This window comes from Dreissena polymorpha, chromosome 3, assembly GCF_020536995.1.
Source record: "Dreissena polymorpha isolate Duluth1 chromosome 3, UMN_Dpol_1.0, whole genome shotgun sequence".
NCBI lineage: Eukaryota > Metazoa > Mollusca > Bivalvia > Myida > Dreissenidae > Dreissena > Dreissena polymorpha.
Genome location: NC_068357.1, coordinates 45,246,356 through 45,261,444, shown reverse-complemented (window position 1 = coordinate 45,261,444; position 15,089 = coordinate 45,246,356). Strand labels below are relative to the sequence as shown.

The following is a 15,089-nucleotide window of genomic DNA, read 5'->3' as shown; positions in this document are numbered from 1 at the left end:
TTTGCCTAATAGGATCATGAAATAATACATGTGTTTCATTGAGACAACCAGTGATAAAGGCTTCGATAGCAGAACGACCATTATCTACTGCCTTAAGAATGTTGGCAGCTGATTCAGGTTCAGCAGGAACACCAGATGAAAAACAATACAACTCAACTATTCCATTCTCCACATGAAATGGGTTAGGAAAATGTTTTGACAGTTAATCTTTTAGTTTATAGGCATTATATGTTTCATTGTATACAGAAGGGTGGTGTCGAGAATGTAGCTACGGTATCTTGCCTTCATCATTGTGGGCCGTTACTCATTATGTCCTAGTATAATAAGTATAATATGCTCTTCAACATAATAACATATGTCCTTGAAAGCTTCAGTGTGAAATGGTTAATTTTTGCTTCTGATGCAGGCATTATGGTACATTGCTTCACGGGCAATAACGTCTTGAACCTGAACTTAACAAGTTATCCGTTTATCAGACGTTTGAATCGATGCTAGCTTAATTGATTCTCCAGCAAATTTTCTAACACGTTTTGTTAAATTTTGCTTGCAGCCCTTTAACCTTGATAACAATTTTGTCACAATAAATGCAACCATCAACTGCAAACAAAACAGAGCTACTGGTAGCCTCTAATCACGCCCGTAATTTGATGTAGAGGTCTGATTTTCATCATCATCAGGTAAAAATGTACCCGCAATGGAGGATGCCTTAGATTGGTGAGCAACTGGTAACATCGTGTGTGTATTCAATGTTTTTCAAAATCCAATTGTTCGGGCAGATTACTTGTAAAGTGTCCTGGTCTATGTTTTGAGGATTTATATGTCGACCTTGTTTTTGCAACATCTATGTTTTTAGACACTATAATCTGAATGAAACTCTTCCTTTCATGAACTTTGAAAATAAAAACAATACATATTTCCCCTTAAGTATCTTTTGGCTAGATTTAAAGTTCTATGATTGTTCTAGGTTAATAGGCTTTTCGATTATTAGTTTCTGAAAATTGACAATTTAGGTATTTCTAACACTTTACATGCATTATTACTATTCAAATACTATTACATTTCATTTTTAAAAGAAGCAATATTCCTAGAAACATAGATTTCTTTTATTTTAAAAATGTCTGAATTGAAAGTCATAATAAAGAATAAAATAATAGCAAGGATTTCATTTATTCTAGTAGAATTACTCTTCTGATTGTATATAATTCGCTCGCAAGATTAATTATATATATAACACCACTCTTTAATATTGTTCTTGTACATTTGTAATAGTATATTATTTTAATATTTTCACAAAAGACTCACATTATTGTCAAAATAAAGCGGTGTTTCATATTGTACATAATATTTTGCTCGTCTCTTATTCTAAGCTTAAATGAAAGTTTCTATGAAATCTGTACTATTTAAAAGAGAAACAGCAATGACATTTTCTTGGATAAAAAACCTGAGCTATATAAATGTAAACATAATAATAACCCTTTTAACAAATTGATCCAATTGAACAAATAGATCAACACCAGCCTGAGGTGTGCTCAAATTACTTGCAGTCCAAGCAGTACAAACCCTGCAGCATGAACACCTTACTTGATAGAACATCATATCGCGGCTTAATAATAACTCATTTTTGAAACAAACATTTAGATGTATTTGTCACTTACCAAAACAGATCAAATAATGTAGAAATAAATTCCACTTACCTTGTCATGACATTTTAAAAGTCAAAACTTTGGTTTCGTCTGTAGAAATGCAATACAATGACTGGATCAAAACAAAGGGTCGTAACTGTTCATAAAAAAAGTTGATATTTACAATTTGTGTGTATCAAATATACACTATGTAGGTAGATTTAGCATTCACAATCTTTTAATTCGATAGAATAGCATGGGGCAACAGTTATTTAGCAACACTATTGCTTTAAAATAATAACTAGCAGCAGTATTGCAAATTGGAAAGAGTAAAAACGCAATATAAGGGATATGTGTTTCAAAGTCCCATAACTCTGTTTAGCCCCAACAGAATTGTGCAAACGTTTGTCAGGGAATTTAAACTAAGTAGAGGGGTAGGCAAACATAACCTTGAACATTCAGCCTAGTGGGGAGCAGGGTCATATGCACCTCAAGGTCTATGTTCAGATGGGTTGCTAATAAACAATTTTGATTTTGCTTAACACTTGGCAGAAAGGTTTAAGAGTGTATGCAATTTATTATGTAGAAGCTCATGTAGTTTTAAATTATGATGCATGTAATAAAATATTATTGCATATGATCGTTGCTATTACATCAACACATGAACGTAAAAGAAACATAATCACTTTCCGATAATGTAACACATTCACAACGCATTAGCTGAAACATATAACAAAGCATGCAACGCCATATAATTATCATTCGGTAAAGAATATGACACACGACGAGAAAGCAAACAAGAAACATTTTTAAAAAGATATACGGCGTTGATCGTGGTCGGTGTTTATGAATGATCAAAAGTTATATCTATGACATCAAAAATAGCGAATGCCTTTTTTCTGTGCAGTTCTTAGCTGCACCACACAAACATAAGTTACTGGGTGTTGCGCCAGATTTCGTGTCTTATTTCGCTTTATTAGATATTATTACTCAGATATTTATATTTACAAAATAAAAAAAAACATTTACCGTCTGTGTCATCTTAGCACTAATCTCAGCTCCCCATGAACCGTGCCTCATGTTTCATGTGCCTGGACAAATGTGTTAATTCATGTATGTAATACGATTGTATTTAATCTGATATAATGGTATGTCACTGTATTGTTGCTTTGCTTTTCAACAAATCTATTTTTTAACATGGACATTCTAACTAAATGGGTTTAATACTAACAAAGGTAAATTGAACGAAACAATCAAACAGTATTTACATTACACTTGGAATTAGATGCGTAGTGAATGAATTGTGTATACCCTTTGTCAATGTGGAATGCTGTTATGCACATTATTTCAACAAAAAATCTTTTTCGTGTCAAGAGTAAGCATGCATACGTGATTAATCTTTGAGATTAATTAATGTTCAGCACTTAAAGACGTATGCCTGATAGCGACCTTGAATGACATTTTTATTCAATCAGAATAGGCTTTATAAAGATATTCATACTTGGTAGTTATAATTATATCACATAACATTCAAATTACTTACTGAATGTTCAAGTTGCTGTCGTGCATGTATTATAAAATATGTTCTTAAAATTCAATACTGTATATTATGTTGATGGTTGGTGTACTATACTATTTTTTAATATATGTCAATATAAAGAAGTGGAACTCCAGCTGCTGCAGCAGTATTACATTCTCATTATAAACACTTAGTTGGTCCTTTATTTCAGGCAAGTGGCCAATGGCCAAAACAGTACGAAACAGCACAATACTAAACAACATACACACATAGAAGAATATGTCATCGCCTTGGAAACGTTTTTAAATTGAATTACCATTAAATTACTCAACGGTAGGAAGCAAACCAGAGCAACAGAGTAACTACTTTTTGAGGAACGATGAAATGAAATTACGAACAAGTGTGAACTACATGCCTTCTTTTTAGAAAAAGTTGAAAGAATATAGCATCATATAGTTAATATTTCAGATCATCATTGTGCAACCAAGTTCTTTGATAATACATGTTTGCTTCAGGCAAACTTTTCCAGTTAAATACCCTTATAACTGAAATGTGTATTACCAATTCCGATTAAAGTTATTTACAATGTTTAGAAAATCATTAAGACTGCCGTTATAGGAGAAACACGCGCGTCACAGTCGCGCTATGGTTATATCAACAAATGAACTTTTGTTCAACCTTATCTGTGCATTGTTTAAAAAAAGTATTGAAAAAATATCCCCCCCCAAGTCTGCAATATATTTTCATGGTTGTTGTGTCATGTTTAACATGATAGTAGTACTTTTCGGAATAAGTAAACTGTATTGTGTTAGAAATGTAAGGAAGATTTAATTTTAAAGTTTTGGAATGGCCCTTGCTGTTTTCGACAGTTGTCAAAATAGAACGTATATACAGTTTTCCTCGCTTTCGTGTAGAAAAAGGTATAGAACATTTTAAAAAGATATTTCATGAGAAAAGGAAGAAGCAAAACCAAATACTCCCATGTATACGGCTTCGCGAGGGTAAGTTCCAGTTTGTATATCAGTACTATTAAAGTGAAAGAAACCGTACTCGTATCCGTTAAAGTCTCTCATATGAAAACAAACTGCAGTAAACAGATACTTATGAAGTTGGATTATCTGAAAATAAAGGGTTTAACGTAAGTAATGAATCAATATATTATAATTAACCGAGATTGCATTGCCTATCAAATAAATAGAGTCGATTTTTAAATTTTATTTATGCACAAAATATAACATAGAGGCAAAACAATACACGCCATTTAATGATAAGTATTACGAAAGTTTACAAAAAAAGTATTAACTCACTAGAAATCTAATCAAAACAATATTCAACAGAATTGAGAATGCCTGAGGCTTATGATGTCTCTCTTTCTCTCCCTCTATCTCTGTCTGCTGTCAGATACATGCGTTGTTACGGTGAAAACTAATAACACTTACAATATGATTGTCAAATGAAAATAATAAACTACTGAAAATATAATAATAATACAAAACAAAACGATTTGAAACGATATGATACAGACTATTAATTAATGTACATAGTAATACAAAACAATCAATTATTAGAAAGTTTACAGCAAAAGGAACTTATAAAATTGAACAAACAGAACTCTTAAGCTATTGCATAGGTTCGGCACATTTTGCAAGGTATAAAGATGTTATAATGTATTCATAAGTTTAGTGGGTGCAAAACAATAAACTGTTGCGGAAAGGAAACCTCGGCGGTTGTAGTATATTCCTATAGGTAAGGTAAAATTAGATTTGGCAGACCGAAGGGAAGCTGATTCAAAACGATTGGTTGGCAATCGGACAAAGTTTCTTAAAGTATGACTCTTATATAAATAAAAGTAGGGAGAGTACAATAAAATATGTAAATTCGATTTCTCCACCATCACAGTACGAATTTTCTATGTTTTGTGCATTCATTTTAATTTACCATTTTAAGCAGTTAAAAGACAATTGTTTGAAAGCAGGAAGAGGATATACCGCTCCAACTGAATTTGGTAAAATTTTTTATGTTAAAGAGGACATGGCAAAGAAAGGACCAAGAAGAGAACTGCATCAAAACAAGTATGTTCGATAAATTAACCAGAACCTAACAGAGTAGTTTTTTTTTACCTTAACATATCCAGTTCATCGTCTTTTACATACAAAAACAATATAAAAATGCGTTTAATCTACATAAAAACCGTATATCATATTGAAGATTATCATTTTAAATTGACATGAAATGCACATGTTAATGCGAGAATGACATATGAGTGAGGTTTACATATGCATAGTGGCGACACAATGCAAAACGTATTTTTACAAAAATATATTATTCTATACTTTTTTTCTCTGTGAAAAATATACTGAATATATACATCTTAATTCCTTGTATGTTAAAGCTTTTAAAAACAATATAGCCAGTATTTTAATTTTTTAAACTTGCTTTGAAATTGTAAGAACATTTATAAACTTGGCCATATTTTGAGGGCCGTTATAATAATTATAAATTAATATTAATAGTCTCTTATATTAGCAAAGTATGGGCATCTAAAAACAAAGTGATTCTCATCCTTGTGTTTATTTAGTTTTCATAAGGGACATTTTCGTTGATATTGCACATATTCTGATTTGCTGGTGTAATTTTTATCAATACAATTACACTGATAATGTTTGGTCAAAATATATGTAATTAAATACCGGTTTAATTGATCAGACGAGTGTTCACTGAGTCGGAGAATAGATCTGTTTAAGTGTACAAGTTAAGAATGGTTAGGAATGAGCCGCGATTTTGATGCTCTATTGAACGCGTTTTGCTTTTAATCTATCTCCATAATAACACGATGCGTTTAAGAATACAATTTCTTTGTTTACGGTAAATATTAAACTGTCCTAAGATATACATGTATGTCTTTATTTTTACGGGGAATCGGATTATAGCGAGAATGAATTTGCTGACATGTGTATAGGTAATAGTCTTTACGAAATTAACGATGGACTATCTCTATCTTATCCTCTTTGATCAAGATTGAAAAGTACTAAGTCACATTAATTAAAAAAGTTTCTTTTATGTCACAGCTTTATTTAACTTTTATCCCCATATATATTGTTCTTTAAATTATATTTTTATTCGTGCGATGTACACACAGTGACAAGATGCGTTAATGGTATACTTTTGTCGGAATGCATTTTTTCTACAATTGACCCCTCACCTGAATGAAATTGCACCGCTTTTTTAAAATGTTTATATACTCACTTAATAGACATCGCAATGTCGCTTTAATCTACTAGTTCGTTGTTTACGTTTATCGCGCTGTACATACTGCATACATACAAAACTGACTTAATACATTCATCTTAACGAGATGTCTTCAGACGTTCATTTGTAGCGCTCAGAATCATTATGCTTTATGGTAATGCCAGTATAGATCTGAAGTAATGGATATCCGGAATATACGTATCAAACAGTTTGTTTCGTGCTATATTAGCTTGTTATTGTCATTGTTACAGGTGCAATGACAGAGGAGCATATGTTCGTTATATTCTTATAAGTTTTTCCATTCTTTCACACAATTTGTAAACGAGAGATGACTATATTCATTTCGCCAATAGTATGCATTGTTGCCATTTAACAAAGCTTATTATCAATATTGATGGAACGCAAGACACTAACATAAATATTTTGAATATCTATTAAGATATACTAACTCTTATGCTTATATGACGATGGTTTTGCGACTCTAATGTCGCACAGCTAAAGTTTTGTTTTTGCTGTTCATTAGGGTTTGTAAAATTTGAGTCGCTGTCAACTGCTGTCGTTTCTGAACGAAAAATAAGCAATTTACTGTCAATATGTTTTCAATGCACATGCATAAGGTACAGAACATATGTTTTTTAAAAAGGATCGAATATTAATTAACATAAATTATAATGAACATACCAAAATATGTAATAAGGTGTGCATGCTTACATACAATATACATATTCAATATGAATATAAGACGTTTGCAGGTTGGTTATGAAAAAACATATACGTTTTACATATATCGAGCTTAAACTGGTTATATTTAAATAATTGTATATGGAGAAATTGTTTTTAGTTTTGCATTAATTAAATTAAAGAAAAACAAACCATGTATCAGCAATTATTTTACTTTTTTACAATAAAAATAATCATATTCATTTTAATAACATTTGAAATTCAGATGCAAATGCCAGTTGTAGTTGTCCTGGAATCTACATGTTGTCCAGCTGAAACGCTGTATTCGGGTGCAGATGATTGGGACTGGTATTCCCGTTGTGACGTAATTCGAGATTTGTTCTATTTCCAGCGTTTCCGTGCTGTATTTTTTGCGAATGACAAGGGGTTTCTTCCGGGTTTTGTGATGGATTGTCGAATCGAGTTCTCGTGTAATTGCTTTGTGCCCGATTTGAGTCGTTCACTCGGGAACTTTTACAACAAATAACCAGACGAATAACTTCCTTTCTGAATTTGGTTCCACTGAGACAATATAGAAAGAAGTTTATGGAATTGTTAGTATACATAAACATATTAACAACTGCCCACCAGAATTCAAGGCCCGCCAGTGTAGCATTATCTGCGCCCTCGATCCAGTCCGCATACCCGATGTTATATATACTTACTGGCGAAGTGCTCACAAGGAAAACGGTATTTAGCGTGAAGAGCATTGCTGTCATAGAGGATTGTTTTCCATTACGAGTTCCCTGTTGCGGGTCACGTGATCGCGATGGCTGCGCAGGTGCAACAGTCGATTTACTTTTCTTCTTACTTTGTAATACTTTGAACGCTATCAACGCGTTTCCTATCACTATTACTGAAAAGGGGATCGCGCAGAACATGCATAAGTCAATCCACGGCCAAACCTTGTTAAAAAAATCCTTGTAGCTTTGATCGATTTCTATGCACATAACAATTTTATTCGTGTTTTCGTCGATTTTGAACACCATGCCGTATAACATATGCGAATTTATAGCCAATATGAACACGCCTACTGCTATTAGAAAGACAACGGCATTTCTTTGTGTACATACGGTCTTAGCACGATGCGGCAGCCAAGCAGAAACCATTCGTTCCAACGTCACAATGATAAGAATCCAGGCGGAAAAATCCAGAGAACTATACACCAGCCACATGTTAATCTTACATCCCGCTTCGCTGACATGTCGAACATCTGTTTTGAACAAAAATACCAACCACTGCCTTAGGGGACCTGAATACAATACTAATAAGTCCGAACACGCCAGGACTGTCAACACAAGTGCCGTAGTGGAGACGCGGATGGAGCGACGAGTGAGGACCAGGATCGAGAGACTGTTTCCGATGGTTCCCAGCAAGATGAGTATAGGTGGCACTATCTTCCAGATGAGGATACTCGCCTTGTAAAGACCGAGCTGCTCATAAGTGTCACCCTCGCTTTGGTTCGACATTTGGGGTATCTTAGATATATTACTAGGACTAAACAAGTTGCTATATTAAATGTATTCTCTACTTCGATGTGTGCGTTCCATTATTGTTTGTAATGCCGTTAACACCAGTTTACAATTCCGGTTAAGAGTATGTCGATCCGTTCGACCAATGTTAACAATATTCTATTCATTAAATGTATTGTGTTGGTTTTCTTATACAGACAAGCATCTTGTAAATTGAATATTATTCACGAAGTGCATATATCTCCATCACCACATCGGTGAAAACAATGAGAGACGTTCGTAATCGAACTGATGCTTAAACAGAGCATTCAAGTAATGTAATTGTCTGGAAAATGCACAATCGTTTATGTAACTCTATTTAAACCGTTTGAACTGTCTCCGTCGAATATTGTAAAAATTACAATATGTCGTTTGCGGCAATTATCTGCAATTGAGAGCACATTATAATTTGTAATTATGTCTTGCAAAACGAATAAAAGTTTCCGTCTGCAATTTATTGTACAATATAAAAATCTGGACATTTAACATAATGTTTCATATTTAAATGTTTTGTCCACTTAATTACTAGGCAGCATTTTTAACTAATAGTGCACAGTTTCGTGTAATAAGAAGTAGAAATCACATAAAAATAATCATTTCCAAAATCTTTATTTAATAGAAATTATATTTCGAAAAATAAGATTGCATGCGGTAAAATATAATTACTATTTTAACTGATAGACTGTTTATGCAGTTGCAAAACTGTTCATAAAACGTTGATGGAATAATGATAAATAACTGTAATATACTTCAATACATTGATTAATTATAAACCAAAGTGCGATGTGCTTAAAATCGTTAATATCAATTTCTCATACTACCTCATATTACTTATTGACAGTATTGTATTGATAAATGGCGTCTTGGACAGTTAGCATGGTTTTAAGTGTGACTATCACTTCGCAATATTGCTTACTGAGTATATGTATATAAGGCTAAAACATATACCCTTACCAGATTATATATAAATTAACACAATATCAATGCTTGCGCCAATGGTCTGCGAACGGTAAAATGTTATCAAAGTCTTGCATTTGCAGCATTTTATTTTTGTCTTAAATATTCGGCCTTAACACACATTAATATATAGGGGCCTAAAATAACGTAATTGCAAACGCAGCCATGGCGTATGAATTTACGTCACGTAGATAACGTCATTCGCAAATGTCAGCGCTGATTTAAAGTAGTATTGGCAATTCGACCTTATGGCTTTGGCCAATTACAAATTAACACAGACCAATTGTAAAGACAGGTAATTATACACAATCATACAATATAAAGATTTTAAGTTGAACAACTATGGCAATTAAAACAAATAAAAATTTTGACAAGGAAATCATATAATATGATCTAGAAGACAAACATATTTGACCACCACTGTGGTCAAAAATCAGTTTTAGCCGCGCTCGTTCGCACAGGCTAATCAGGGACGACACCTTTAGCCTAAACTTGATTTTTGCTATGAAGAGAATTTTTAACAAAAACATACCATAACAGCGGAAAGCGTCGTCCATGGTTAGTCTGTGCGGACTGCACAGGCTAATATAGGACGACGCTGTATACACATGCATTAAACCCCCTTTTCACAGAGCACGACTAATATAAAATAATACATATATAGGAATATGTTATATTTTCCATTATCTTATTACCGATATCATTATGGGAAAACTGATCCAACCCATAGTTTGGTTGGATATATTGTATGCTATTGACATAGAGAATACTAGGTTAGCGTTGAATACAGAGAAGTTTATGTTGCGAGGCTTAGAACGCCGGAAGCGCGAGCCTTGGCGAGCGCTTTCGGTGTTCGAGCCGAGCAACATAAACTTCTCTGTATTCAACGCTAATCCTAGTATTCTATTTATCCCATTTGAATTTTTCAACGTGACGATTAACATAAATAGATCTAATAACCTTAGCAATAATTTTAATTCAGTCATAAAAGCGCTTAAAATCTAACAAATGTAACCATGCGTAGTGATATACATGTATTTGTTCTGGTACGCAAAATAGTCTTTAAAAAATTCACACACAAACTGTAAAACAAGTAAAAATATCACCATATGCCTACATTCAATTTTACGCAGTATGCGAATTTTAACACATTACGACCGCGAAAAGAAGATTTTACTTTACTATAATTCATTTTATTTTCGAAAGAAAATGATCACAATCCAATATGGCGGCGATTGCTCCTGACAAAATGCTGTCGATGTCAACATACATGTACACCATCGACGACCTAGTTCTGGCTACCATAACTTTAAATATCGCTTTTTATGATTTTTGACTGGCGCGACTTTGTACAGCTCTGACAATACTAAATAAACTGTACGCTGAAGTTTCTTTAGCTATCGACGACCTTGACAATTTTGACGAGTAAACAGACCATTGCAGCGACTGACACTTTATTTGACAAAATATACAGGGCAATACGTTTTCCGACTTCGGACGACAAATTTAAGGACGCGCAGAACGTGTTTTTTATATAATGTTATGGGTATGCCGTGTGTGATCCGATGGATCAATGGCGCCCATGTTAAAATCATTTCCCCGAGAACAGGAAACGACACAAGTACAAACAAAAATCAAAACACGTAAGAACTAGTATCTTACCTTTAATTATCCTTTAAAATCCATCTATTATCCATTTAACTCAATAATTGACGATTTTGCATCTAGGGTCTTTAATAATTATTTTAGCATACTTAAATAAAGACCCCTATACCATTCTATCACTTTATAAATTCAAATGAGTTTATGAACGCGATAAACTTTCTTCTTCGTCACACGCTACGTCATGTACTCTACATTACTGCTGTTCAAATGAACCGGAGCAGTTTATCTAATAATAGCCGTTGGTAAACTCGGTTGCATTTGCAGATTTCTGCATACAAACATAATTATGTTTAAACTTGCACAATGTTTTATTTATCTATGGTAAATGCCCTTATTGTACGAAAAAATAATTTAATATATAAATAAGCAAAGAATGGAAAACATTCCAGTGCACAACAGATAAATGAGTAGAAAATACCCGTGTACAAAATGGGACGTTCCCAATTCCAGTGTGGTGCTATTTTTACCATCTTATACTTTACACAGCTCTATGCTTAACTTGAATTAAATAGGAAAGCAAACATAGCAGATTATTCATGAACTGTGCGATATGTGTATGGCTTGTTGTACATTCTTAATATTTAAGTTAAATGTCAAAAGTAGATCTATATGCTTGGTTATAAACAATGCACATTACACGAAATTAGTCAAATGTGATCAATTGACAATTCAGATATGTCGACATACAGTACATGTAGAAAACATGTGAAATAAGTCGCGTTTATAATGAATCGTCAAAAAATGGGGAAAATGACGCAATAAGTATGTCATTTTATGACGCCATCAATCAGCTGATTCATTAAACGGATGGCGAAAAATTATAACATATGACTAGATTTAAAGGTTGAAGGTCGTATAATTTTGAAGCTTAAGTTTTGTCGACTTTGTTTCTTATGAAAAATCATTCAGTGGTAAAGTAAATATAAATAAAAAAATTAACAAAACAAAAATCGTGTAATTTGTTATTTTATTTCAACATTTCTTTTGGTGAATGTGTCATATATATTTTTTTTCTGCAAAATATGCACATTTTCTTCTAATGGGTGACCTTAAAATTCGATCAATGAACCAAACAATAGCGACCTAATTTTAGCGCATATCGCATGACGTCATTTAAAAAGTAGTCCGTGCACGCGACAGGTATATTCCACAGTGTTGAATACAAGCAAGTATATTCCACAACGTGTTATACCGTCAATGTCGCGGTGAAAATGGGATAAAAGTTAATCATTGGCTTGGTGCACTATTATTGAATTTGTATTTTTGACGAAGGGTTAATACTTACATTAATGTTTTTGCCGTTTTTCTTCTAGACACCAGATTTGGAATAGAGCCTGGAAAAACAATTAGGGCAAAAATTAATATATCATTCGACCGAGATAAAAGGACTGACCTAAAACGCTTTAAAAAATAACAACGCACAAGTTCGAATTGGATAATGAAAATAAACACGGGGATACTATAGCAAACATAATTAAGGTGCGCATCGATAAAGCTCAGTTTATAAAGTATATGCCTGTTTGATTATTTTAATATATATTTTTTGTTTATTGGACTTGTGTTTTAATTCCGAATTGATAAAGTATATTTTGCGTAATAAATAATTATGCGCAATTCTTCTGTATATTTTTCTTATGAATTTATTTTTATTTTGTTTATTTCGTTTAATAATAGATTAATTGTTCATGGTATGTACTTTTAGCTTTATATTTATTAGGATGCGTATCAGCATATCAAATTTTTTTATAATATTTTATTATTTTTCAAAAAACAACAAATTTTGGCCGATGGTCTGTTTCCTTAAAGGTATCTCTTCTAGCATTGCCAGTACAAACACCAGTCTAATAAACCCAATCGCCTTTGTCAGTCGCCTTATGGTCGCATGTCAAACAGTTTTCTGTGTGGTGTTCCAGACGTTCTCATTAATTATTGACAAACACATATTGAAAATATAACAGTTGTTTATAATTGCTCAATTATTTGACGCTGGATTCGAACCTTCTACTTTAAAAAAGGTGCTCGTTACTCGTAGCCCGATTATGTACCACGGCATAAGCAATATCATTTGATTGAATGTAAAATCTTTATGAACAATTCGTTTGGAATCGATATGTCACATAATCAATTGTGCTTTATGCGTTACCGAGAGAAATCGCCCATGAAGTTTATATTTTATTTAAATGTTACTGTGAAAACATGTATTGTAGGCGATAACCTTCGTTAGATTTGCACATATATGTTATGCTTCTGTATTTAATTCGTTAGGAACTCGAAGACGGAACAGATAAGTGACAACATACGATATATAAATACAACAGCTGTAAAGATTTTGTTGCATGCTTATTATGTATTTGCTTAAAACTGTTATATATGTCATCATACTTTTACTATAAGGTAACGCGTTGACTATTTAAATGCTGTTTGTGTACATGTATCATGGGCGTTTGATTTAAAAGTATTATCATTTATTGGAGGTGATATATTGATAAATACAAACATTGGATCTAATAAGCTCCAGTAAAAAAATTAAATTAAAGAAAGAAAAAAAGTAACCCTCAATTGGGCTCGAACCACTGACCTCTTGAGTAAATGTCTAACGCGTATACAACTCGGCCATCCGTGCTCATACAATGAGTGGTGTATTTTATACATTATATAAGCAATCCTCGTTGTGTCATAAAATATAAAGACAACAACAGAACTGTCCAAATTATTCAACTGTTTCGCGTTGTAACGCTTTATAATTTTCAGGTTTTTAAATCATCAAAAGATGCATTATAATGGATATTTTAGAGAATGGTAAATGCTCAGTATTACTGTTTCCTCACAAATATCATAACTACAACGGAAATTTGCGAATCTGAAACAATTGTTTTTTAATTTTGTCAATTTACCAAAAAGAGAAAAGGTCCCTTTAACACTAGGCTGTATATGTTGCTAATAGACACCTATTCTGTCTTATGCTTGAGCACAAACATGTTAATTTGATTACTTAATGGCCTCTGCAAATGTGTGATTTGTGTTATACTTCATAACCCAAAACGAAATGACTTATATATAAGGAGTAGATGGATTTATTCAGGCACCTTATATTGCCTTTCGAAAAATACATGCAAGTGTTTATATGTATGATGTAACGTTTGTATATATATTTATGACGGGAAAGCAATCAACATGTACATGAAGTAACCATAAATTAATGCGCGTGTGTCAGTACCCAAAGTTTGAAACGATCAAAAGAATTAAAGTTATTTTTGTAACACATATAATCTTATTAGGTCCACCTTAAAAACGTTTAACACTGCCATTAATTCCAAGCATAAGTCGAGACATAAGTATAATCTTTAATTAGTAATGTAATCCCTTGTTATTTTATCGCAGACCAACGAAACATATTTTATATTTAATTGATTAATGAACTATTGCTTGCATGTCACAATGTTGCGTATAAGATACAGAGTTGCGTACGATTTTAACTATTGTAATTAATCGTTGATGCGCGTTATTACTTAGGAAAAGTATAATTGATACATCTGTTTATCAAACTTAACACATACGAGGTCTGAGTTTTGCTTGAAAGTTTGTCTCGTGTCTATACTTGCTGAAGTTTAATCCCAGCTAAATTTTGTATTAAGCTTTGTTATTTTTGTAATATTTTGTTACATGAAACAAGCCTGGTTAAGAGCTCATATAACTTAAACAGCAAAATATAAATATTATAAATAAAACATAGATAAACAATATATACATATTTTTATATGCTCACCAGGGTCTTTATACTTAAACCATTAAAGAAAATGTTATAGTATTATTAAAAAAACGTAATTTATATTCTATTGCATAACA

The 15,089-nt window shown here is 32.6% G+C and overlaps 1 protein-coding gene across 1 annotated transcript; it reads right to left on the bottom strand.

Moving 5' to 3' along the window:
* Positions 1–7,367: 7,367 nt before the first annotated feature.
* Positions 7,368–8,600, bottom strand: LOC127872184 (G-protein coupled receptor daf-37-like). Its single transcript, XM_052415516.1, has one exon. The coding sequence runs from the start codon at positions 8,577–8,579 to the stop codon at positions 7,368–7,370; it is 1,212 nt and encodes a 403-aa protein (XP_052271476.1). The 5' UTR covers positions 8,580–8,600.
* Positions 8,601–15,089: the final 6,489 nt, after the last annotated feature.

Bases quoted from the DNA above. Each gene is read 5' to 3' on its own strand.
- LOC127872184 (XM_052415516.1), bottom strand. From the start codon at position 8,579: ATGTCGAACCAAAGCGAGGGTGACACTTATGAGCAGCTCGGTCTTTAC.